The sequence below is a fragment of the Amblyomma maculatum genome, chromosome 3 (genome assembly GCF_055883805.1).
Source record: "Amblyomma maculatum isolate TAMU_Amacu chromosome 3, ASM5588380v1, whole genome shotgun sequence".
Lineage (NCBI taxonomy): Eukaryota > Metazoa > Arthropoda > Arachnida > Ixodida > Ixodidae > Amblyomma > Amblyomma maculatum.
Window position 1 is genome coordinate 41,306,185 of NC_139346.1, and position 26,695 is coordinate 41,332,879.

The 26,695-nt window shown below is 43.5% G+C and overlaps 1 protein-coding gene across 1 annotated transcript in view; it reads left to right on the plus strand.

The window, feature by feature from the left end:
- Positions 1-639: 639 nt before the first annotated feature.
- The window catches only part of LOC146194637 (glucose dehydrogenase [FAD, quinone]-like), a 141,261-nt gene continuing 115,205 nt past the window's right edge, over positions 640-26,695 (plus strand). Inside the window, exon 1 of the mRNA XM_084596603.1 lies at positions 640-763. Coding sequence (XP_084452729.1) covers positions 640-763 — 124 coding nt within the window. The remainder of the gene's footprint in view (positions 764-26,695) is intronic.

The window sequence follows — 26,695 nt, forward strand, 5'->3', positions numbered from 1 at the left end:
TAGGAGTCCTAGAGTGAGAGAGAAAGAGATAGAGAGGAGAATATGGAAAAGTGAAAGCGAGAGGGCTTCAATTCAGTGAGAGGAGGTTACGTTGTTACTACAAGCCGATGAGCGCAGTAGAGGGGAGAGAGAAGGGCAGTGCCGGCATAAGTTAGTGTTGAGCGGGGAAAAGGGAGAGGTCACATAATATAGGCTGCCACGGCTCGCTGCGCCGTGGTCTGCTGCCGACCGCGTCCGGCCCGAAACAAGCTCAATACCCCGCGCTACCGCCTTCGGAGCTGAGCGAGAGGCTCGCCGTGCGGAAGAACCTCTATTCAGAAATTGTGACCGCGACGACGGTCTATCGGTCAGTGGACGCTTCTAGGCCAACCATCTCCACTCTCCCCTTTTCATTTTCCAAGGACTGAACTTCGTGGATTGGAGCCGCCCTTGACTAAGGAAGAGTAGTCGTGACCTGAAGGTTCGCAGAAGTGTTCGTCTGGCTGTGGTCTATGTGAATACTGGAAAACTTTAGGTCCAAGACGCGCACATTCGAAGATATCGGAACCACACGGCAGCTTGGTGGTGGTCAGATCGGTTACAGCGTGGTTATTTTTTTTTTCGGACTTGCTCAGCGCACGCTTCCAGACGTAAAAGACGATGCTGAGCAGAGCGGAACTCCTTGCCGTGACACTTTTGTTCACGCGACTCAAGCCAGAGCAACAGCCGGAGTACTTTGACATCCAACCGCCCGGCATCCACAAGGAATACGATTACGTAATAGGCAAGTAGACCCTTTCATTTGCAGTGGGCCAAAAGGAATTGAATGATGCCTTAGCTTGTCTCTTTGAGCCTTCCAAGATAACTTGGCATTTGTAGCTGGGCATATTCTTCTTTAACGGAGCAACTGCAATCGACTACAATAAAAATGTTTTTATATGCTCGTGTTCTATAGCAAAGCCCTTGCCATTATAACATTCAGCGACGCAGCGTCGTGCACACGCGACACATCCCCCCCCCCCAAAAAAAAAAAAAGAAAAGAAACAGCGGTGGTTTATCACACGAGGTAAGAATGAAAGAAACTTATGTGTGCAGAAAAACGGGCGTTCTGTACGTGAATTGGCGGGTCCGCTTCCAAGCCTCCAATGCTTTACTTCCAAGTCTTTTTAAAGCTTGGGTGTTAAAAACGCGTCCTCTCATCACCTCACGATTACCGTGATCAAAATTCACAAAAGCCACCTCCGCGGACGTTAGCGGCGCTATTAGGTGATTTTGCCGGTTGGGTTTTTTTGTTTTCTGTGCACCTGAAATAATTCATGAATGGCATCAGGCCCTCCGTTTATTTTACTGGTTCGCTTCATTATTTTTGGAGACAAAGGCTACAAAAGGAAAGTGTTTAATTCAACGGCAAGCAACCAACTTGTCTCTTCATAGAAAGAAATAAGCGAATTCGAGTGCTGAATATGTAATGTAAGCAATATCCTTTATATGTAATTCCGAGGAAGCATTTCTTGTCCAATTTTCGTATAAGTTCTATGCGCTGCAGTGAATTGGATCAAACTTTAATCTTTGTTCGCGCTGCCCTCTGAAAGGACGTCTTCCTGCTGCAAAAAACAATCTTCATACCTCACTGTTCATAAACAACATCAAAAGCGAAACATGCAGGATAAATTAGTGCCCCGCGATTCGTGAGCTTTTAGTTGTACCGGCACTTCTGTAAAGAGCCGTAATTTACAAGTCAGGAAAACTTTTCTTCCTTACACCTTAGATCAATGAGAAGTGTTTGTCGGCCTCGCGTCGCTGCTCCTTCTTTGCGGTGTTTCTCATTCGGCTTTTGCTTTCTTCTGATATAAATCAACTAGCTCAGACTCAGATCATCATTGCTACATCATATAGTTTCCAGGAAAAATATCCGTTACCAAAATCGCGAACTTCAAAAACGTCGAAAGAGCTTGGAGATATCCTAACTTTACGCTCGCTCAGGCAAAGGAAAAGGGCCGAATTGAAATATAATGACGTACAGTGTCAGCAGGCTGCCCAACAGCATTATGTTTCCAGGAGGAATGAAGACTGCAAGTGAATCGTTTTATTAAGCCAACTTCCCGCTCAACACCACCACAAAATTATCAAAAACAGAAGAGCAGAGCTAGCAAAAAAGCTTCGCGGAACCTTCATTTGGGAAAAACGAATGAATATAACTGTTTATTTGCCCACTTTCTGATTATACGTATATATTTAGTAATATCGGAAGCTACTTGACATTTCTGTGGACTGTAGCGCCCGGGCATAGCCTTCATTACTGAGTTATTCAGTACCTTCTGTAGAGCTGTATGTGTGCGTGAAAATAATATTTAATAAATCAGAAAGAAATGTCCCAATTGCTTTTCCTATATGATGTTCGCTACCAGCCGTTGGCCTCCCGCTTAAAGCTCTCTTCCAGCACGCCGTGCACTGAGTTCCTTCACTTAACAGGCTGATCATGAGAAACGTGCATCGCGCCGACCTTCAAGTGGGGATTGTGAGAATGCGAGAGCAATGCACTCAGCAGGAAAATATAGCCTTGCTACACTCTCGGCGCGACCTTCTGAAAGGCGGGGAATTGCCTCTGCTCATTTTGGATATTTACGTATAAAACTTTGCGCAAACCTGGAGCAGTGCATGTTTCTCGTTGTGCAACATCGGTGAGACAGCATCATGGCATCATGCAAGCTGAGTGCTGCCTCGTAATAAGCAAACATGTTCTAAGTGTGTGAAGCAATATGCTTGTTTTCATGATACGCGCAGCGTTGAAGTATGAATTCGCAATCGCTGACAGACATCTTGTCTCCCCGGCTCAATGCGTACCTCTTGTTTATTTTCGTCTCCCGCTGGCCGCGTCATCCCCAGCAGCAGCAGACGTTGTGCAACGAGAAGAATTTGAAAAAGCTGGCAGATTGTGAAAAAGTGTCTTCAGCGCAAGTTTTCATGTGGGTTCATGAGCCAATTAGTAGCTAGATACAAGATTGAAACTCAGAGAACCAATAATAAAATTATTTTGTTTCCATCTTATATATTGAACACTGCCATGTGTTTTCATAAAGCTGTTTGAAATAAATATTCTGTGGGTGCTCATAACTCTGATGGGCAATATTTACCGTCATGTTTATGCCGTCAAAGTTGTCAGTTTTAACTTCGCTTTTCATCGCGAGCCGCTTTATGCTTCGCGTCATTAGCGCGAAATGTACGTATATGTTTCTTAAGTCTAAATGTTTTGCCTCCCGGTAATGCAGCTTTAAGCATGCTTTCATTCATTTCATTTGGGTTTGGGCTAAACATCTTATGCGATCGTCCTAATTAAACCTAGAAATCAATTTTATTTCAAGTAGTTTTTAGAAATTAGCATTCCCGATATCGCTGAAAGAATGCACGGCCCCCAATTTGTACGGCTCCTACCTACTACAAGAAAAAAGCATTTATTTACAAGCAAATAATTAGATATTTGCTATTGTAATAAATAATAATATTGTATAAGAAACAAATAAAAACAATGAAGTAATCTTTTTTTTTTAGGCCGAAAGTTCATTTGTACCCCAATTCAACAAACTATTTTCGCAAGGCTTGTAGCAGCTGTGAGAAGTATCCTCAATATGCGTTAGCGTATGACAATGGTGATCCTCGAAGGCCCTAGGCTGCAATATCTTTCTCCTATTTGCGGTATAACACAGATATGTTTTGCACTATCAATAGTTTAGTTTAGAGAGCCAAGGGCACTGAAAAAGGAGTAAAATACACTTTTGTTGCCTAGGGCTTAACTATATTTTAGACCAAAGAGTAGATCTCATTTTCATTCATTCATTCATTCATTCATTCATTCATTCATTCATTCATTCATTCATTCATTCATTCATTCATTCATTCATCAGCCTAACTATGCCCACTGCAGGACGAAGGCCTCTCCCATATTTCTCCAATTAACCCGGTCCTGGGCTAGCTGCATCCACTTGACCCCTGCGAACTTCTTAATCTCATCCGCCCACCTAACTTTCTGCCGCCCCCTGCTACGCTTTCCTTCCCTTGGAATCCAAAAGAAATGGGCATGGGCAGGACATGTATAGCGAAGAGAGGATAACCGATGGTGGCTTAGATCTCGCTGTAAATGAATCCAAAATTCAGCCTATCGCTTTCAAAGTTACGAACGTCAGAAACCTTCATCTGCCCAACCTAATAAAGTTGTCTCTGTAAATGTTATTTCTCCTAATAGCCGAAGTTAGTGCTTAAAACGCCTCTGCGTTGACCATTTTCCTTCAGGGATTTTCCAATACCAAGAAACAACTTTCCCCTTCATTTGTTTATTTTCGTGTGTGTTAATATAAAGTGGTTTAGAACGTGGCCTTTCTCCCAGCATAGCGCCTGCAAAATGAAGTGAAGGATAAAGTAGGTATTGTGCAGGACGCCTGCGGTGGCTGATAGGTCCACTTACCTCCGATCTTTCATTTCGTGTTAACTCCCCGCATAATAATTGAATTTGCTTCATTATGAATAACACTTGACTTATGATTTCCCATTCTTTCGGCAACGCTATCCTTGACTGGAGGAAGCATTGTGGGCAATACTTTACGATGGCCTAATGAAGGTGGCATAAGAAAAATTGCATTATCTCAAGCATTTTCTTTAGGAAGTGAGCGCTTAGTCATGCATAAGACACCATAAGGTGTCATATGCATAAGCATATGACACCAATTTTTCAACTCGGCACTAAAGCACCTGGCAGTTCATCCAAGTTGCATCAAATGAACATATATCTTCGTGATGCCTAAACAGTGGTAGTGTTATAGCTGACTGATAGCGCAAATAGCTCTTACATAGACACATATAGCAAAGAAAACGCGGTAACGCTGAGACATGAAGTGTGCTGATATCAAGGCATAAGATTGAAGGACACTATGTACACTATGTATGTTTGTATAAATACTGTTGAAAATCAATATTTGGATAGCTTGAAAAAAATGGGTGAAAATCATTTTGTGAAAACACCATGCGGCCAGCGGGAGATTAAGCTGTGAGGGCATTTTTGATACAAATAATTAATTGGTTGACAGAAAAGGAATGGCGCATCATATGTAACACTCCCTGTGAAAGGTAAGGGAGAAAGGTGGGAGTGAAAGTGGAAGGAGATATCTAAAGTCAGTATTTTTTTAGTTAACATTTTTTTTATATACCCTAGTATACCCGTTCATTTTGAAGGATTAGAGGCAGATACATTGATTGACTACTTGATGTTCTACAAAACTTACTGAGGTGCCTCTATCCGGAGTTGGGCACGCCCAAAATTTTTGTCTAGGTCGACAAACTGCGCATTTGAGGCAGTGGCACTGGGCTTACTCCTTCACTCTAACAACGCAGCTTCTGCGTGCGGAGATCCCTCGGACAATAACATGCAGTATAGATGACAATGATATCGCTTTCGTTCTGGCTAGCGGGCCTCGCTACGCTCACCAGCATAAAACCTGAAGTCGGCTGGTCAAGAGAGGTAAGCTATCATGTTGCCTTAAATACATAATTTCTGGGAAGAGGAGCGTCATGTGTAATATCTGCCTCAGACGAAGAAGGATACTTCTGCCGCCATTTCTGCCGGCTGGTACGCAGATCGGGCTGAATATTTTGATGCAGATTTAGGAAGTTGCAGCCCTGTTTCTAAAATTGCACAGCATGGACTACTTTTCGAATATCATTACAACATATTTTGGTATAAACATGCATGCTAACTGCAGTGAATGCAAACGACAGTTTCAATTCTACCTAATTTCTTAGTTTATGATACAAACCTTTATTGTGGTAAGGATACGCCTGCCAACAAACGAACTAATTGAAAGAGTTTTGTGACTAAGCCTTCGTATGATTCTTCGTTCAAACCACAGAATCTTATTAAGAACAACCTGTACAATGTGCTTGCCACTTCCGCTGAGTGCATTTTACATCTGGAAGAAGTTTATTTCATTCAACAAATTTTACATATACGGTAACGCTATAATGATCGATTTTGTGAGGCCAGTGATTCAGGAAGTAACATGTCTCATTAAATTCGGTTTGCACCTCGTTCGTAATTATTATGTCGAGAAATTGTGCATTATAATAACGTCTTATATTTTAATGACCTGCCTTTCCAGTAATTATATTTATTTATTTTTTCAGCTTACCGCTAAAGGCCCTCAAGAGGAGGGTATTACTTGGAGAGGGGCGGAGGGGGGATGATGCAATTGTAATAAACACGTTGCAAATATCAACAACAATTACAACAAGAAATATTAAATAAATTTTAGGTATGACATCAATAGAGACAAAGCAAAAAAAACAGCAAAATATTCTACACATTTCAGTAACAGCGAAGTAGCTCTTGGCGTTTCTTTATGTCAGTTCCTGTGGCATTGTGCGATGGCATGTTATTCCATTCAATGATAGTGCGAGGAAGAATGAGTTAGCATAAGATGATAAATGACACTTTGGGCGTTTAACTTTGAAGGCATGATCAAGTCGGGGAAATATGACATCAGGTAAAGGTTTGTAAAAGTTCGAAAACGTTTTTCCATTTTGAAGGCATTTATTTGTTTAAGTCATAAAAATTAGTAATGTAAAATTATTTAACAGCTCACGAATGGCATCCGTGTGAACAAAAGTGTCCACTCTAGCTGCCATTAATAAGAAAAATAAAAATTATGCCCCCACCGAGAATCGAACCGCTGCACCCTTCGGATCTCTGAGCCGAGCACTTTAACCAACTACGCCACGCAAGGGACTTTTTTTTTTTTTTTTTTTTATTGCGGGAAATCTTCTGGCGGATTGTAGCAAACAGTTTGTGCCTCAAATCATTGGGCTGCATATTGCAAGCCCGCTAAAACCCAGCAATCCCCACCATTCCCACGCCTATGAGATTCCCACGCCAGGAATAGTGCGCAACACATCTAAATTCTCCGTCTCTATAGTCAAGAACACAGTAGCGATGACAATTGCTCTGCAGTTAGAGAAAATTATAATAATAATAGTAGAAATCATTAATGGTGGCGTATTTATTTCATACGGATAACGAGAGCAAACGCGATGCAGCAGCAACGCCAAGGCTTTCGTATTTCTGCAGTGTAGATTGTACAACGCTCTCGAAACTTTCCTCTTGCGTCCCAAATGTTTGGTTTCTTTAAGGCTGAAGATAATATTTTGGTAGCAAAAATTGTTTTACCGAAAAAAGGTTATGCGCAGCAAAAAAGTATACAATGCAATCAACTGAATGGCAATAACGCCGAAGACGAATCTATCCAGTTATTGTTCCGATTAAATCTTAGTTCTTCATATATCTCAGTGCGAGGTGAATTATCTTTAGGAGAGGAGAGCATTATATTTAAGAGTATTTCGAGTAAAGTTTGTGTAGACAAATAAAAAAAAATAAAACTACTGTTGTTCAGCTCCCACCACCTATAGAACAAAGGGCGTAAAATATAAAAGATTGAAAAAAAAATCTTGCGTTGCAGAAAGGAAATTAAAAAAAAAAAAAAACAAAAAAAAAACTAAGGTTGTTGGAGTGTACTCCAATAATATTAACAGCTGAGAGGATGGTCTGCTCAGCGGCATTGTTTTAGAAATGAGCATAATTATTCGGTTAACAATTCTCTACGTCTTAGGATAGAAAGTATCACAATACAATGCTTAATTCTTGACTGACATTTTCTTGACTCACAATATTTGGTGTCTAGATATATACAATGTTTTCCTGACTCACAATATTGTTTTTGAGTTCCTAACGCACATGTTGTCATGGCCGGTATTTCCCGTTATTTCTACTTCGCTGATTTGTTCTCCAGGCTGTTCCCTTGCTTCGGTTGTAGGGACTGGATTTTAGTATTTGACGGCTTTTGGGCCCTCCACGTGTATGGACAGCCTCCGAAAAACTCATAAAATCTAAAAACGAGCGTTAATCTCTGCATAAAAAGCCTGAAGATGTTTGAAGACAGCAATAAAAAAATGTTTTTTTTTTTGTTGTACTTGTTTATCGTCTTTTTTTATATCTAGTTTGCGTTCCTATTTGGTTATTTTACTATGCAACCGTGATTTGTCCTTTGAATCTTGTTTAAAGATGATTTTGAAAGATTCAATAATACACTTTTTTGCAAGTAAGTGTACTATTACTCAACCGATGAAGAGGCAATTGTTCACCCCTACAGTCGCATTTATTTGGCTCTTATGCGGTCTTGTTGGTTTCTGCTCCTAACTGTATGACTAGAGGTTCTCAATTGTTAATCTATTACGCAATGTGATTTGATAATACAACTATTTTCACGAGGATGATGAGACAAGGTCCTTTGTTTAAGCGTTGTTACATAAATGTTCGTTTTTTACTGATCACGAAACATGCCTGCCTCGGAGATTATGACACAGATATACTAATCTGCCTTTTAGGTCGAAGGATGCTTGAAAACATTGTCCGCAAAGGAGTTTGCTCAACTCGAAGGTGAGGAAGATTATATAGACCATGGATGGTCAACCTTTAGGGAAGCAAAATAGGTCGTTGGTTCGCTCTTAAAAAAAAATCTAGTATCGCTTAGCCTGACTGGAGCAATTATTGTCCGGAAACTGACTTTTATGTTAATTCATTTTTACATTTTTTAATTCATAACCCTTAGGGTGCATATATAAAAGAAACTTGAATTGGAAGCAACTGCAAGGGCTCTACGAAATGGGAGCAGGTCAGTAAACACTGAACTTACAGAGAGTTTTAATCCGCAGTGCTCATAATAAAAAAAAATCATCTTTTGTCCACTCAGTTGAGTTGTGTGTGCTATGTTAGCAGGCTAGTGCTGACCGCCTTCGATTGAACTTCCGAATTCTTGGCGGCATCCCACGTCAGCAAATTAGATAAGGATTTCATTTATGCTCTGGATAAATTGTCAATTATTTTAAACGATTTAGGGTAATATACAAGGTCGGGCTTACCTCTAGCCGCATCTCCTTATTTTAGCTTTTCAAGTAAAAGAATATGATCTCTAACACAGCTACATTCTTTTAAATGCTATTGCCTTTTCCGTACAAATGCATTCCTCGCTTTCGTGAAGCTAATTGTTCCAACATAATTATTAATACTAGCACAAATATTCGATTGGATACAAGGAATCGAAAGCAGTGGAAATTATTTCTTCTTCCTCAATAGACTCACCAGCACTAGCACTAAGAAAACCTCAATATACATCTATGCTGTAAGGAAAGAAAAGCTATAATTAATCTGTAATAAAAAAAAAGGTTTTCACCAGGAGACTTTTTTTGATTGCTTTGTCGTGTTCTGTTCGTCCCCCGTGTTTTCAGCCAACACTTCTTTATATTTTTCTAGCGCATTATGTTACGTCACAGGCGCTGTAAATAATTCCAATGCAAATATTAGGCCGATTTTACAACTAGCCTGTTTGTAAATTGACATTCGAAATTTTTGCGGCAACTCCCTTTATTTCTGGACATGGGAACGAGGAATTACTTTACCAGGAACCCTCTTGACATTGGGCACCGGTTGACCAAAATCAGATTCGCACTTTTGTGCGAAAGCCCAGTTTTTAAACAAAAACGGTTAACCACGTATACTTTAATAACCGACGCCTATCAAATGCCTTGCACGAGTCAATGCTTTTTGTGCATGCAAGGAAATTAATGCCAGTTATTTTGCTTTTCCAATGTATAAATATAATGTGGTGTTTGCGAAACCAAGCAGGTGAAGGAGCGGTACATTTTGTTACTCAACTTTTGTGATCCATGCAGCTGCGGTGGATTAATTTTGGTGCATTTGAAAATCTAAAAGCTACACATTCAAAGCAGCCAATACCAAATCGGTTGAAATTGATGAGGAGGGAGACCAAGATCGTGACTATAAGGGTTGAGATACGGTAGAAATAAAGCAATGACAGTGAGTTAGTATTCTCATACAGAGTATGTAATGCTGTAGGGGACAAAAACACAAATAATAAAGGTCCATGCAGTCGGAACAAGCTTATTTCATGCACGCACTCGTATTCGGAATTTTGTTTTGTACAGCCGGCAGCAATATAAATCGGGGCACGCACCAGATGGCCAAGATCAGATGAAACAGTACCAGAGCACCGCCTTACGTTACACGTCTGACGTCGAGACATAGCTGGGCACATGCGCACTCAGAGGTTGTACTCTTTATTCATTCGCTCCGCCACGCGTGCAGTTCGGCGGGGGCAGAGCGAGGGCGAAGCGTGCACTGAGCGCTTCTCCTTGAGAAGACAGACTGCCGGTAGGTGCAAATATTCTCGGCTTGTTTTCGAACCTGTTTACTTAATCGCTTTCGGCACATAGCCGTAGCACGTAGCACGTGGCACGTAGAAGAGCAGTAATTGAGTAAGAGCTGAACACCATGGACAGAGAAAGCAGCCGGAGATAACGGCGAAGATTAGCGAACTAAAAATATTTCAGTAAATAAGCGCAGCTCATGACTGGTGATAACTGAATGCAAAGAACGGAAGAAATTTTTCACGCCGCGCCAGATTGTCACCATGGCACGTAAGCTGTGTTATCTTTTTTATGAGTGTCAAGCGAGCAGCGCAGGCTGCTCGCTTGACCACTAGGCTCACTCGGTGGTTCCGCAAAACTGATCGCGCGGCATTGTGAATGAAGAAACCGATCACTGGCGCAAAGCGCTGCATATGAGCTCGTACGCTGCAAATCCTCCAAAAGACAAGGCTTCGAAAATAAAAGGACGGGCGTGTGCACTGCTATGGATCGACACCAGACCGGCAACGTCAGACGGCGCGGCGATGCATTTTTAACCTTTACCACCTGCCGCGTGCCCCGACTTATTTTGCCGCCGCGGTACACACTCCCTGGTTAATGCAACCGGTTCGGGTTCGTGGCTTGTACCGTGCGGCTAAAGGGTTTAACAAAATATGATCCCGCTGTAGGGAGTACGCACTATGCGTCGCAGTGGCCGCCATTTTGTGGTGGAGAAAGGTTGAAAGCATATTTAATCGCCTCATCATAGAACATTCAAGCTCGCACTGCTCAAGCTGCGCTTTGCATCACGAAATGATGCTCGCGCCGTCACTTCAATACCCCCTATGCTGAACAGGCAACGCTACCTGTTGTAGTGATTTTGGGGAAAATTAGAGAGCTGTGTTAGTGACAGCAACAGTTCTGTCATTATTTGTCGCAGCTTTCGTTAAGTCTTGAAACGAAGTTTTGCACAACCAGGTACCATCAAAGTCGATGCTACCAGCCAGAGTGGATGAAGGTGAAGTGTTGTTGACTCTCACGGTTTTTAAATTTTAGTGTAGTGGAGTTAGCAAAAAGAAAGTGACAAGTAGTCATGAGTCATCAAGCCGCTGCACTTATTTTCTTTTCCCTGTGTTTTGAGAGTTGGTATTTTTGCACTCTTTCGTGCAATCAACCGCCCCGGAAAGATTCAGGAGTCTACTCGCAAGGAAAGCGATTAGCAATATGCGCATTTGTAACGAGCGGGTGTATATGTACGTACATTAGCATTATGGCTCGCGTTGCATACCTTACGATCTATCACCGAAGACCTGAGGGGCTTTTATTTATTTTTCCGCGTTCGTTTCTCTGGATTGCCTGAATTCATCAAGTTTCCTCGAAGCAGGTCTTATTATAGTAATATAGTCACCGCAAGAGCTAAATTCTAGAGGCCAGAATGCTTAAATTATCTCGCTAAAGGGCGAAAGCCCGCTGCACCGGCAACGAAGGTGACACTTTCAGTATTTTGCAAAAGGTCAAGGACCATGGCTTAATATTGCACGAAGTACGTGACGCAAATAACTCCTTAATGGAGCTCGGCGATTGTGCTTTATTTCTTTGTGTTATGGCTTCGATCTACTACGAGGAGTGGAGAGCTGACTGCAACTTTTCCTAAGTTTTTTACATTTGCTACAAGTTGAAATACTCTGATTTGTTAGTACACACTATAGGGCCCATTAACGCCTCCATGCCTTTTAAAACACGGAAGGACATGTCCCTAGAAGATACCAATAAATGAAGTATGCTCAACTGACACGACATTCTCGCTAAAAACTAATGCACAATCTTCGCTTTGAACTTGAGACAAGGTCTCGCTATGAGCGAAACGCTGTATTGTCTTTAAACAGGGCCCTTCATAGATTTTAGGGGTACTGCAATAACAAACTTCGGAGGAGAAAGAACCACCGTCAGCACTTGAAAAGGTATGACCGGTCCAAGCGGCTCCTCTGAGTTCTTTCGCAGGCTACATGATACCAGGTCATTTCCTATCACCATCATCGTTATCATTATCAGCACCACCGTAATCCGCACAAAAGGTCGCACCTAACCTGTTTACGAACTTAGTGACGCCCACTGCTGCGCTTGCCATCTCTTAGAGTCCAATATCTCACCCTTAAGTAGGTAGGTAGGCAACAACTTTATTGACTCCTGCGAGAATCAAGTGACGGAAAAGAAGGGGAGACGAAGCATAACGACAGTGGTCCCTCGGGCCGCTCTCGATGGCCGGGCAAGTTTGTGTTTGAGCGACCCTTGTGGCCAAACCCACTGTCCGAAGCTGTAATTCCAGCTGCGAGCTGCGACGAGCAGCCTCCCATTGCTCCTGATGTTTTGATTCTTGCCACGGGGGCTTGGGTTTGTTAAGACAGTTCAATAAGATGTGACTAAAGTCAGTTTTAGTGCTAGGACACAAGTGTCAGTGAGGAGAGGTTTCACCATCAGTTATAATGGAAAGAAGGAAAGAGGCAGTGACTGTGGCTTTTGAGGTCTGTCCAACAAAACATGGTCGCTTTTCGGAAGATGTTAATGTGTGGCGGGGTACAGTAAGCGGGAATTTCTGTAAAATAGGGTGAGGTCGGGGTAGCTGAGAAGTCGATCCTTGCCACTACGAAACGTTGGCACACCGCTCTCTGCTCAGAGGACGAAGGCTCGGGCTTGGTTGTGAGCAGCCTGGGTGTTCGCTGTATCCAGGGACCCATAGAATCTTGATAAGGAAATTAGGTGATTGTGATAACTCTAGAATGTTTGCAGCGGGGATAGAGGATTTTGCATTTGATATAATTACCAATTGCTGTTTTCAAAACTGAAAAAAATATATACTCAGCCGAGGAATGAGCAATTGATAGGGCAATCGGTGCCTGCTACGCCGCCAATGAGTCTGTTAAATTTGGGATGGAGGCACTGACTATTCGGTTTTTGAATCCGTCTATGACTCGTTTCATATGCAGCGATTCCCGCCGCGCGTCGCAACAATTTTGAACGGTCTGCGGCTGGGAAGTCAGTCGGTCGATCCGCAGACGGCGTGCAATGAGCTTCGGTCCGATTGGCATAGGCGGTGCCCCATCTGAACGAGGAACAACGCGCGCTGGGTATTCCGACTTAGGGGTTTATCGGTGAGGCGCACACCTGCTACGCTGTACTTGAAACTTAGCATCGACAAGCTTAAATTCGGTTCTTCACGTGTCATATAAGAGCGAAAGAAAACGTATGAAAGGTCATAATACTCTGAACAAACGTTATGATCCTATGTAACGCTTCGTATTTGAACAAAAGGGGCGAAAAATTGTTGCAAAGCAACAATTACAACCTGTCTTGTGTTCACGCTGAAGTTAAGCATGCATTATCAATTCGGCCAAAGTTCTTATCTTGATAATGTTGTCACGCATTCGCTATATATATCTCTAAAATATACTAGAGTAAACATTTTTACAGGTATTTCGCTAGCAGAAGCCGGTTAATTAGACTGCCGGCAGCCGCTGTCTAACGATACGTAGGAGCGAACTGCCGCGAAAGTGGTAGCTGCCACGGCAGAGAGCTGAAAGCATAAAATCCCAGGAGGACATTGCGCACTTTTTTGCAGCCTTCACAAAGCTTTCTCAGGTTATGCTGCACTGCCCGAGAGAGTCAGAGCAGCTAGAGTTTCTTGTCTTTCGGAGTCCTGCTGTTGCCTGCAAGTACAGCCGGTACACCGCGTTTTAGTTCTAAGCTAAAATTGTGACATGCGATTCTAACCGTCTGCTGCGTTATTCCTGCAGAAGATCTAGATTTATTTACCAGTGCTTCAAAACCTTAGAAATGTGCACAAATTTCACTATTTTAGCCTACATGTTCTTGACATCTCCACTGATTTTGTTCACATACGTGCTGGGGTATTTTTGTTTCTAAAACTAGTAGTAGGTAGAATGCCAATGAACTGTAACATGGTTACCATAATACTTTTAACCAATGAAAACATTAGAAGGATCATGAAATGAACAAAAATCTTTCTGAAGCATTCGGTTTTTACTTGATTTGTATTACGAAAAGTCAACTACATGACGTATGAGTTGCATTTTTAGAACTTCTGTATTCATTCCGGATGCATCATTCTCCAACATATATGCAGTCAAGACTATATGGCCAAAACCCTTTATAGGGCATATTGAGGGCCTGGATCGGCTAGTGACCTAGCTATTGAAGCATTCAGAGAGACCTATCCATTTGCCGAGGCTGCAGTGCATGCGAGAAAATACTACTCATAAACTAAATTAACCAAGCATAGTGTCGAATATCTTACGTCATTCATATACAACTGTGGAAGTTCGCCATGTTCGAAATTCCCATGATTGATTTCCCCATAGTGATTGCTGCATATTATGTCAGTCGAAAAACAGAAGTACTAAAACAAAAGCTTTGTTTTGATGCCATCTCTTGAAGCCTCTAGAAGATTCAGAATGTGAAAGCATTATTTCTGCCAATCAAAGCTGGGAAGAGCATGTAACTATTTTGCTATTGTGTACTTTGTGCTTGGGGACTGGTTGAACAGAAAAACGAGATTGTGTACAATTATATGTTTACAGTAGGCACATACGCTGTTATTGCATAGATACTGAAATGTGGGAATGTATAACTTTTGAACTATATGCAATAAGTTCAAAGTAAAGGAGTCAAATATGTACAGACGGGCATAAAGTCAACTTGTCTTGTGCTTCTTCATAATGGAAACATCAGTTGAAAGCAAGGTCTTAACGCTTAGCACAGCTTTGCTACGGGCACCAAGAGAAACAGTCAGGCCCGAGGAAATACCCAAAAGTAAAAATGATTAGACTTTATTATACAGCCGCAAAAGAACAAAGATTTTTTGAAATGGGAAACCTTTTTCTTACTGTAATTACACCTTAAATTACTTTCTCCAGCAAACATTTTGTGACGCGTTTTTACAGCCTGCGATTAAAACCTCCAAGCAAGGCTGCGAGTGAGAAATAGTAAATTGTGACAAAATGCATAGTACAGGCTATATAAATGATCTTCAATAGACCTGTTGGCTATCAATAACAAGCTCGAAGAAAATGCGTTGTACAGAGCACAGATATCTTGCCTGTCAAGACTGATACAAAAGCTGCTAGCAAGGCCAGCCTCTGCCTACCTTGCAGAATTGTGCTCTTCTTTTGATAGCCACTGGCCACCAGCGCCTCGTTTTACTTCTGAAGGCCCCTCAGGGAACCTCGGAATGAAAATTACACATATATTTCATGCATGCAGCACCTTGCATCGCGTCACAAGTAGCCTATATAGACATTCATTTTATTTTCGCATGCACGTTTAGAAGCGCCTAGGACATTATTAAACTGGCTTGTGTAACAGCAAAATTTGGTTTTATACCAGGTATTTCAGCTGTGGGCTTTTCTATGTGCCATACAACAAAAGAAAAATGAAAAATAGCTGGGCAATATTAGTGCTGTCCTGAAGTGAAGATTTTCATATGACTCAGAGCAAAGATAATACTGTTAATCTTTTCACCCGTCTGTAACTGTCTCTATTCCTACACATGACAAGAATAAACACCACTACACCATGTAGTAGGTCTGCACAATGCAGGAAGCTTTATCCATCTTGCTTGCATTTCTCCGTAATTTCTGCGCGCTCATGCTGATTGCTCCGCTAGCGAAAGCATGTTTCTTTATCTGGAGATAAATAAGCATATAACTGCTTACCGAACAATGAATAAATCTTACAACTGCTCACGTTGACAAGCTGGCCTACTCAGGCAATGAGACCAACAATGGAAAGCTGGTTGTTAAGTATTGGCCTTGATTCTAGACACTGCATGTAGTAGATATGTCTGAGAGAAATATTTTCAGTACTTATAACATCATACCAAGCTGCACTGATGGAGGACAAACAATACAATTTGAAAAACCTTTTGAATACCCGAAACGACTTCATGCTGCTGCCGTCAGCGAGAACTCCGTGCTTCTTAACGAGAGCAAACAACCTACTTTGTAAAATTTTCTAGCTTTCACGGGGCTATGCAACGCTTGCATTGACAAAATACTCGAAATAAAGCCTCGTGTTGCACATGCAGCTCGCCGTCTACGGTCAGCCGGCGGATCGCATCGGCCAACTGTTTCCGCTGTTAACAACTAGACGGCACTCGGAACATCTTGTATCGTATTCCAGTTGAGTTGCCATAGTTTGAAGCCGAGCACAACACCAAATTTGCAGCAAATTGAGCGCACATATCAAGGAAAGAAAGGTCAAAACCGCACGCCTGCAAGCAATGCCTGCCGAAACCAAACCACAGAACCGACCGGAAGTCAAAATTCGCGTGGCAAAGCCATACCGTGACGCAATCGCCGCCAAAACTTGGACACCACAAATGCAGTCGCAGCGATCGACCAATTAGAAATAAGCATGACGTGACGTCACTGCAGTGCTCGGCTCCGCGCATGGAGGAAAAGATTGCGGCGCGCAGCCTCTACAAGCCAAAGCCGCTCCTCTACCATTGCCTTCTCTCTAGGTCCAAAGTTCTGTCTATCGTCTGCGTGAAGCGTGCGCCCCAAGGTTTTAGCGCAGGCTTTCGCCGCCGTACTCTCTGTGTCTCTCTTTCCTATCGCCACTCTAGCCTGGGAAAGCGTGTGCCGCATGCCCAGCGCTGCATACCAGGGGAAGGGAAACCGGAACAACTGACGCCCGCGCATCGGAGGCTTCTGACCGAATTCGCGTGGCGGTTCGCTGCTTGCGAAAGCACCGTGCGAAAATCGCACTGCGGCATCACCGGCTCCATCGAATATTTTCGCTGCACTCGTAGCATATGAAACGACCCTGCTCTAAATATTCGACTGCGTATATGCAAACTGCTTGAGTATGAGTAGGATAATTCTTGTGCAGAGCCTTGGCTTAGCTTTCTTTCTTTGTCGATCGTGATTCGTTTGGGTGTTTTTGTTAAGTGGCAGGATGTAGCGATTATTACTGACAACAATGTGAGGAGCTCCCGTGGCTGTGGTGGGGTAGAGGATATTTATCCTTGTCTACACAGCAGTTTTTTGGCCAGTTTAGGTATGCAAAAGCCTGTGGTATTGGTCTATGAATAACACTTCAACGTTTGCAACCCTAGCTGAAGAAGTTTACAGTGAGAGTTATTTTAGGGGGAAGGACAGCAGGTTTTTAGCTGTGCGGATGAGTTCAATTGCACGGTCTCTGTGGGTGTGAGGTAGAGGTAATGGATGGAGTAAATGATTCTGCACAGGCACAATGCCTGAAAAGGGCGACGTATGTCTGCTTCCGTCAAGCCACGATGACGATTGGAGATACGTTTAAAGAGTGAAGCGGTATTGATAATAATAGTGAGGATTGATTTTATGGTTTCAGTGTTGCAGCCGTTCTCTGAAATATTGAAACCATGAATTTTGATTTTATTTACCCTGTAGATAGGGTTATCATCTAGTGCGAGGTGAATGTCAGGGGGGTTTACGTTCTTTGAGACCCATGGCTAGGAGTTATGATTTAGACAAATGCTTTTGGCAATCGCAGTACCAATGGCAGCGGCGAGCTATAACTTGGGTTCGATTTCACCATGATTACCGGTGCACACCCATATGGTGATGTCAGTCGCGTACAAGGAGTTATCGACCGCATGAATTATGGCAAGATTCCGCGCTAACGGCATGAGAATAATGTTGAAAAGAAACTGGGTCAAAACTGCTCCCTGGGGCATTCGTTTTGCTTCCTGTGGTGAATGGTTAGGTTTTTACTTGCTGTTAAAGCAGCAACATACTCGTGTGCTCGAGAGACGACATTTAGGTCGCTTAGTGATTGTACAATGGAGGTGTGAGCAACGTTGTCAAAAGCCTTCGTCAAGGCCATTGCAAGGACAGCTCCGGTAATAGGAGCGACGAGAGGCTTGAGAACATCTCTTGAGCTGCAACTACACGTCCTAAGTCGAGAGTCCCGCACTAAAGTCTAGCATGGTTGGGTGGGGGGTGTGGGGGGGGAGTAGTTTTTTTCTTTATGCAGCGATTTAGGTGATTTATCACCCCAAACTCTGTGTCTTTTCTGGCGCATGAGAGGAGAGAGATGGGTCGTATGTTCTTAAGGTCTAAATGCTTGTTAGGCTTGGGGATGGAAGTTAGCTTACCTGCCATTCCAGAGGCAGCGTGCCCTGCTCCCAATAGTGGTTCATGTACCTCGTTAGAGCAGTCACTGATTTGGCGTCTAAATTTCGGAGCGATGTGTTAGTAATTCCGAATAAACCTAGGGCCAATGTAGTGCGAAGCTGCCCCAGTGCAGCCCATGCCGCCGCCTCTGCAATGGAATAGTTCAATCCGGATTTGGCGGTCACTCTATTGTTGCGAAGAAAAATCAACAGCGTTTTCTGTGACAAGCTGTAGCGTATTTGCGCCATTTTTATTTTGAATATGCGCAACTGTGCTTTTGTCCGAGCCATCGTTGCTCCAAATTCTTATAGGCCTGCAACATGTGGGTCGAAAATATATAATACCGGGCCAATGTTTCACTAAGAGCTACGTCCCATTGGAGATTAAAAGCCCAGTCTTTGTAGTTCTGAATTTATTCGGTCGAGTAGTGGCCTCGGATTTGGCGGTATTTGTCCAAGTCTGCAACAGGTTTAAGGTGGAACTGCCGCCGTAAACTTGGGTACGGCTAGGATGTAATGATCGCTGCCGAGGTTGACTCCCGTGGGTGTTGAGTCAGTCTGTCGAACGCCTTTAGTTAATGCAATGTCTGGGGTAGTATTTCTGCTCACACTGTTGCCATTGCGTATGTCGAGCGTGCGTACAGACAGTAACTAGGGTGCACCTATTTTGTATAATGTATTTGAGAGCGTGGTGCCCTTGCGAGTGTTATTGTATTCCCAGTCTACTTGCGACGTATTAATGTACCACTAGAGCAGCGAGCTTGCTATCTAGAGGATTCTGTCAATTGCTTCGAGTAAACCAGTGAGGCTGCCTCTGGGATGAGAATAGATATTGGAAATGAAATGCGTGGCTAGTCATGTAAGACGTGGGACTAGCTCGAGAAGAGTGCGATCAGAGTAAAGCTGCTTCCAGCTTCTGTTTATCCGTTTTAGGTTTGGTTGGTGGCGTTTAACGTACCAAAGCAACTCAGGCTATGAGCGACACCTTAGTGCAAGAATCCAGGAATTTCGAACATCGGGGGTCTTTAACGCGCACTGACATCGCACAGCACACGGACGCCACGCCGTTTCGCCTGCCCCGCAACGCAGCCGCCGAGGCCAGGATTCGATCCCGCTTCCTTGGGCACAGTAGTCGAGCGCCTTAACCGCTAGGCCACCGCGGCGGGGCGCCGTTTTAGGTTTCACTGACTGATTGCTTCAAGCTAAAACCGCAGAAGAGCTTTTATGCGAGAATCGGAAGCAGATTAGCTCATACCGTCATGCATGTGCCGAACACAAGACCACATTCTTGAGAATGTTATGTGGAGTTCACTGACTCAATGACTCTCGATTACCAAGGAGAGCTACGTTAAACTTTATGAGATGCGGCTGACGCTCCAAAATTGCATAAAACACCCGTGAGGTCGGCACAGGTTCGTGTAACAGCAAGGCGACGGTTACGTTAGGCGAGGGAAGCTAACAATAAAATGAATAGTGAACTGAATTTCTCTTATCAGGTGTATTATTTTTATTTTATGCGATAATACTATATTTAAACAGTCAACGCCGTCAACGGCACAGCTGAGCGCTGTTTTAACTTTTTTTTAATCGGCAGAATGTTTCTAATTGCCAGACGTCATCTGTCACATTTAAAAGCTCACTCTTTTGGCTAGGCTGCATTGCAGGCTTGTAAAATTGTGTTCAATGGAATTATTAATCCTGAACTTCGATGTATTCTGTCCATTGCCTTGTGTTGGAGAAAGTTAACATTATTTTGCTGAAGTTACCATGCTTAGCTAAGTGAAGATATAAATATCCAATGCGGGAAAGCAAACTCAACGACGTTGTAAATGCGCAATTTTGGATTCGATATTTGAACCAAACTGCCTTGTAAGAAATCTAAAACTTCGGCTCACATCTGATGATCGAAAGCTCCAATTTCGCATTATATCTTGCGTTAGATTTAAAACCAAGAACGTCGAACTAATTTACTACTTGCGTTTTATCATGTACTTTATGTCAGCGTTTGTATAGAACGCACCTGCACAGAATGCATACATACGCCTCTTGTGGTTTCTAAAATAGACCTTTGCCCCAGGCGAAGAGGATGACGAAACACCCCAGTCTGGGCTGTTAGCTGTTAGGCACCGGTTCCTCCGCTGCTTTAATTGTGCTGACTTCTTGAAAACACAACAGCCCAGCGAGCAATATGGCAAAGCTCAGGAAGCCCTCGTTGCAAAGGCCATAGTAGAAGTGAGCATACACGATATAAACAGTATAAAGCGTCAGTCACCTGCAAGGCCGCACTAAAAAAACAAGCATAAACAAATACTGTAAACACGCACAAAACCAAATACGTACACAGTCGTACACAAACTATAGTCCCGACGTTGCTGAGAAATTGTTTCTGTGTAGTTTCCGGCTGGTACCGGAAAGCGAGTTCCAGTCAAAATATTTTTCGAGGCAAAAGCGGCATTTAAATACGCTATGACGTGCCTTAATGGCGTCCTGTACAGCCAATGATTACTCTACTTAGACCTGTGTACGGGTAGTAAGCATGAATTCGGGATGGCTAGGAATTGAGTCGTTTTCATTTGCTAAAAATTGATATGGGGGCGCGTTTCAGTTCCCAACGCCGAAAGCCGCTTTAGCATTTTGTGCATCCGTCCATTAATATACGACTATGTGTGAAGAATGCTTGCATGGAAGGAAAGTCTCAAATATTAAACGTGTTCCTGGAAGCAGACCATCTGCCGCATTAGCGCAACAGTTACCAAAACAAACCAATGTGTCACTTTTATTGGCAATTGCTGCTCCGCTATTTTTATTAATTTCCACACTCCAACGAGAATATCAACGTACTATTTAAGTCCACAAGATATGATTAAATATCGATATGCTACGGATCTGTATTTGAAGAGAGCATCAAAGATGGCGTCACTAATACAGAAATTGCAGTTCTCCCGCCCGGGCGTAGAAATCGCATTTAAGTGAGCAGAGCTGTACGCGTAGATACAACATTTCCGCACCGCTACTCTGAACTTTGCAATATTGGCGGATCAGGTATATCTAGCAACCGTTACGGCACAGTACCTCATATTTACCTCATACGATTGGCGCTGAAGGTCTGCTGCGCTCAATTACAAATACGAACTTCCGGTGAAGCAGTTTCCGGGGTCGGAGAGAGCGTCCTATTTTCTTAATCGCTGCGGAGGATTGCTCGGTCGCATGCCTGACACATTTCTTTCGAGGTCAGGCAGGGAATAAAGGGTTGAAAGCGTAAACTCAGCCACACCCGCGGCCTATCGTGACTAGAAAGGAGAATAAAACGGCGGCGCTGACTGCCACAGGCTGATAACAAACGACACGATCCAAAGGAAACTAACTGTCTATTACGCTGACTTGCTTGTTACCCGCTAAAAAGCCTAGGAAACAAGAAAGCAGTCTTTTACCTTTGTTCACAGAAATAAAAAAACACAACAGTGACGAATACGTTCAACGTTTCCGCCGTTCACTCTCTCAGTTACTAGACCTTGACTGCGGGGAAACGTAAGGGTGCGCACCCGTTGAAGTGATATATTTCTGCATTCTTGAAAGTTCATTTATGCTTATGGCGGAAGTAGAGCAAGCAGTCATTTCCGCAGCTAAGTTAGAACTATATTGTACTGAGCCGAAAGCTGCGATTTCTACTTTCGCTATTTCGCCCGAGGACCCGTGACTGGCCCCGAAGGACACTGATTTAGGTCATTATCCGTAGCATAACAAGAGGTGAAATAGGACGTTGGCTCAAAATCCCACGGAGTTTGTGTCAAAACAGTTTAACTTCTAGCGCAGAAACCCATATGTGATTGAAAAGTGCGAAAATAAAAAGAACACATGCCTAAATTATTTAGTACTTGTGAAATAAAAATCGAAGTACTACTGTGGTACTTCAGTGGTACTGCTATTCCATTTATTGTAATATTCCATTTCACACAGACGAGGATTAACTTGGCAAATTTCTTTCTGCATTCACTAGAAACGTTAAGGTGATAATAATTTTTAAATAGGTAGCGCTATGTAATGGCTGTTGGTGCAAACATATTGCAACAACAGTCATTACGCCAGTACATCGTTCGATAAAAAATGAAATCCATCACGGAGCCCTGATTAGCAAAAACATCAGAACTGCTTTGAGGAAATACGCTTTCGAGTAAAAAAAGTTTTTAGCCGAAGAATAAAAAAGAAATACATGGTAACACGTAAGGCATTGCACAGAATAAAAGTTCACTGGAGGTAAACATGCTAAAATCAAGGGGGAGGGGGGAGAGGAATTTTGTGGCAAGCAATAGCGGCAAACTTTGAACTGAAACCCGATTTATTCACAACACTCACATATTAATAGGCTACAGATTCAAAGCTTGTTCACTGGAACTAAGTGTAGTGTTCTCTATTTAGATTATGACAGGCAGGCAGGCAGGTAGATGGAAATTTTCATTTAATGCAAGCCTTCGCACAGCCTTAATGCAACCGGTTTCGTGCAAAGAAGAGTATTAGCGGTGGAGCGGTAATTTATTAATGTTATTTGCACGGATGGTGTGTGCCCTATCGTGATGACGCTGTGGTTTGTGCGCTTGATCACGTGTTCGGGAACCGGGTTTTATGCAGACTTAGTGGCAGCATTTCACTGCAGGCGTAATAAAAGGTACACTTCTATTTTTCGACGTCCTAACCCGAGGTAGCCGAACTCTCCGGACTCCTCCATTAGCCTTTTTTGACAGCGTGAACACATTTGGGACGTTACATACCATAAACCTTAGTTCTTAATTAAGGGCAATTTAAAACAACGTAGTCGGTATGCCATGTAAATATGATTGTTATAATCCTTTAAATATACATGGGCATAGATGAAAACTTCGCAGTGCAGTGTTTTCTCTTGTTTTCGTGCACGAGAGCAGTATTTGATTTCTGCTGCTGCTCGCTCGCAGCAGTAGTGAGTGGCTGCGCCAATGGAAAGGGGTGAGAAGAGATGTAGAGCGATAGCGGACAGCTGAATTTCTCGTGTGAGAGCATTGTTTGAGTGAAAGAATGTAAAGGTATTACTAAAAGCCGATATACGCAAAGGGGGAGAGAGAACGGAAGTGCCGGAATAAGTGAGCGTTGAGCGAGCAAAATAGAGGTCACCTTATGTAGGCTTCCCCGGCTCGCTGCCCCACGGTCTGTTGCCGACCGTGTCCAGCCCGAAACGAGCTCAATATCCTGCGCTACTTCCTTCCGGGGGAGCCCGGCGGAACCTTCGCCGCACGGAAGAGCCTGGATCGAGTAGCTGTGACCGCGACATCGTTCTCTTGGCCAATGGACGCTTCTTGCCAGATATTCTCTCTCTCTCTCTCTCTCTCTCTCTCTCTCTCTCTCTCTCTCTCTCTCTCTCTCTCTGTGTTATTTCGTAAAGGAACGAGCGTCGGAGATTGTCGCTACAAATGAGAGTAGGAGAATACTCGCAACCGCACAGTTCGCAGACCTGTTCGTTTGTCAGTGATCTGTGAATCAGAAAGCTTTAGATCCAAAGCACCTGGAATAAATGCTTGTGTTTAGCAAAAAGCCATTGAAGTAATCGAAACTGCGCCGTAGCTTTGGTCTGGCCCGCTTGGCTCCTACCCTTTCAGGGGCTTGCCCAGTGCTCAGCGCCAAGAGTAAGCAGCACATTGCTCAACAGATCAGACATTGCAATGACGCTGCTGGTGGAGCGACTCTGACAGGAGCAGCCGCCGGTGTACTTCAATATCCCGGCATCCACAAGGAATACGATTACGTCATAGGGAAGCAGACCATTCCATTTCTAAAGGAAACAAAGTAATTCAAAGGCGCTCGACTGGCTTTATTGGTCTTCTATAATTAACTCAGCTGTGAGGGCTTCGGCAAATCCTCCATTAATGGACTGAGTGCCACTCACAATGGCGCTTAGGCCAACCTGCAGTTAGGTGAGCGCCAACTAACGGCAGCAGCTGCACGTGGAACAATGTTCAATAATTCCAGACCAAACGTATGTAGTCTTGGAGCAGTCGACCCTGCTGCCTATCCTCCCAGAAAGTTTTACTATTAAAGAGCGCATTCTGTGATGCGTGTGTTTCAAAGCGAAAAAGAAAAGATGGAAAATATGTGTTGGCAAGCGAGCGAAGCACGAATTTGTTTTCGTTTTTCCATAGAATAGTCTACAATGAATTACATACTACGCACGTAATAATTCAGTGAACCCACTGCTATCAACCCCGCCGGGGTGGCGCAGTGGTTACGGCGCTCTACTACTGTTCCCAAGGACGCGGGATCGAATCCCGGCCTCGGCGGCAGCTCTTACGATGGAGGCGAAAAGCAAGGCGCCCGTGTGATCTGCGATGTCAGTGCACTTTAAAGAACCCCAGGTGGTTGAAATTTCCGGAGTCCTCCACTACGGCGTCTCTCATAGCCTGAGTTGCCTTGAGACGTTAAACCCCACAAATTACAACCACTTCTATCAAAGATTTGATGTCAGGAAATTATATTCTCACTACGATAAGGGCTATCAGTACCATACCAGATACCAGCTCGTTGATGAGACGGTGCCACTTTGTGCTTCGCATGGTAGTCAAACGCAGCAATACCGCTCCGCTTCACATTGTTGTGAAGGAGAATGGAGAGGACAAGCACTATCACTGCATTACACGAGCAAAGATATTCGAGGATTCGCATCCTCACCAACAGGAGGTGAAATTGTAGTGTGTGTACCGCAGGGATCTTAGGGCCTATGCTGGGAGGAGGAGGAGGAGGAAGATGAGGAAGAAAGGCAGGGATGTTAGCCAGTAAAGGAACTGGTTTGCTACCCTGCACTGGGGGAGAGGGGTAGATGTGTATAAAGGTCGTGGGTGAGAGAGGGATGGGTGATGACAGTGCAGTTACATCACAGACATGTCACGTCACATATCACATAACATAAAAAATGATAGCCTTTCGATCAGTCCTGTGCTTTTCATAAAGCGGAGCAGTGCCTGGGAGGCCTTCATCGCAGACGATCGCCGTGGCCAGGGACCTAGGATCTTAATTTCAGTTAGTGGGCATCCATCTAGACGCTCCAGCGCACGGCATAGGCACTGTCTTTCCTCGCTGTATATGGGGCACTCACAAAGAATGTGGCCTCTCTCCGCACCCGAAGTTTGTGCATGCAGGGTTATTTGCCCCACCTATCAGAAAATAATAAGAGTTTGTAAATGCTACACCAACCCACAGGCGGCACAGCAAAGTTTCTTCACGTCGGGGTAGGCCAGGTGGAAGCCGGAGCTTCAGGTCAGGGTCCAGGGATTTTAAGCGGCAGTTTGCAAACTGGTTAGAATTCCACAAGGAGAGCGTGTGTTCCTGCGCAAGTGCGCGAAGCCTGCCCGTTTCGTCTGCCGTGGAAAATGGAATCAACACACAATCGCCGTCTTGGTGGGCTGTTCGTGCGACCTCGTCCGCCCGGAGATTGCGCGCTATGCCGCTGTGTCCTGGAAGCCATTGGTAGATGATGTCATGTCCTCCATTTATGGCATAGTGATGAAGTTGTCGTATTTCCGCGGCGAGTTGCTCATGATATTTTGTATATAATGGTTGTGAACATACCGCGGACTAAGATAGTCGTTATTTACGTGCATGACAAAAAAGTTCTTTTGAAGAAATGATATGGCTTGCATTAGAAAAAGCGCCTAACGTCTTGCTATAAAAACTTTCTTCATTGCTGAAATGTTATAGTCTGCTGCAACTAAACGTTAACAAGGCTTAGTATATCTTATTTAGAGCAAAAAGAAAAGAAGTCATTGCTCATCGCTTTCATGTAAAGTTTTAGAATTCAACTATAGTTTGTATAAACTCAATAAACGTTCTGGGGTAACTTTCGAGTAACATCTATTGTGGAAAGACCATGCACGCTATTTGCGTCGTAATATGTCGCGCTTACCGGGCATAATAAACCAACTATGAAAACCTACACCTGTAAGATGCAAACTGCAACGTTATACCTCCCGATATTTCACGCATATACATTTAAAACTACTCTTATGCGGCTCAACACTTACTGATATTGCAAAAATATTCTCACTACAATAAGAGCTATCAGTGCCATATTGAACATTTCACTAAGCCGTGACACAGGATGGGCTTTTAAAAAACTCAGCTTTCTTAAAAACAGGCATTGAATGATAAAAATTGGTGGTGGCTTAGCTTGGTTAAGGATAAATATCAGAAGCGAGAAGCTTCGGCGATGCCATGGCTTGGCTTGTGGTTCCTTGGCGTAGTTGTGGCTTACCTTGTTGTTCACGGTTGCATCTTATAGATATTCCA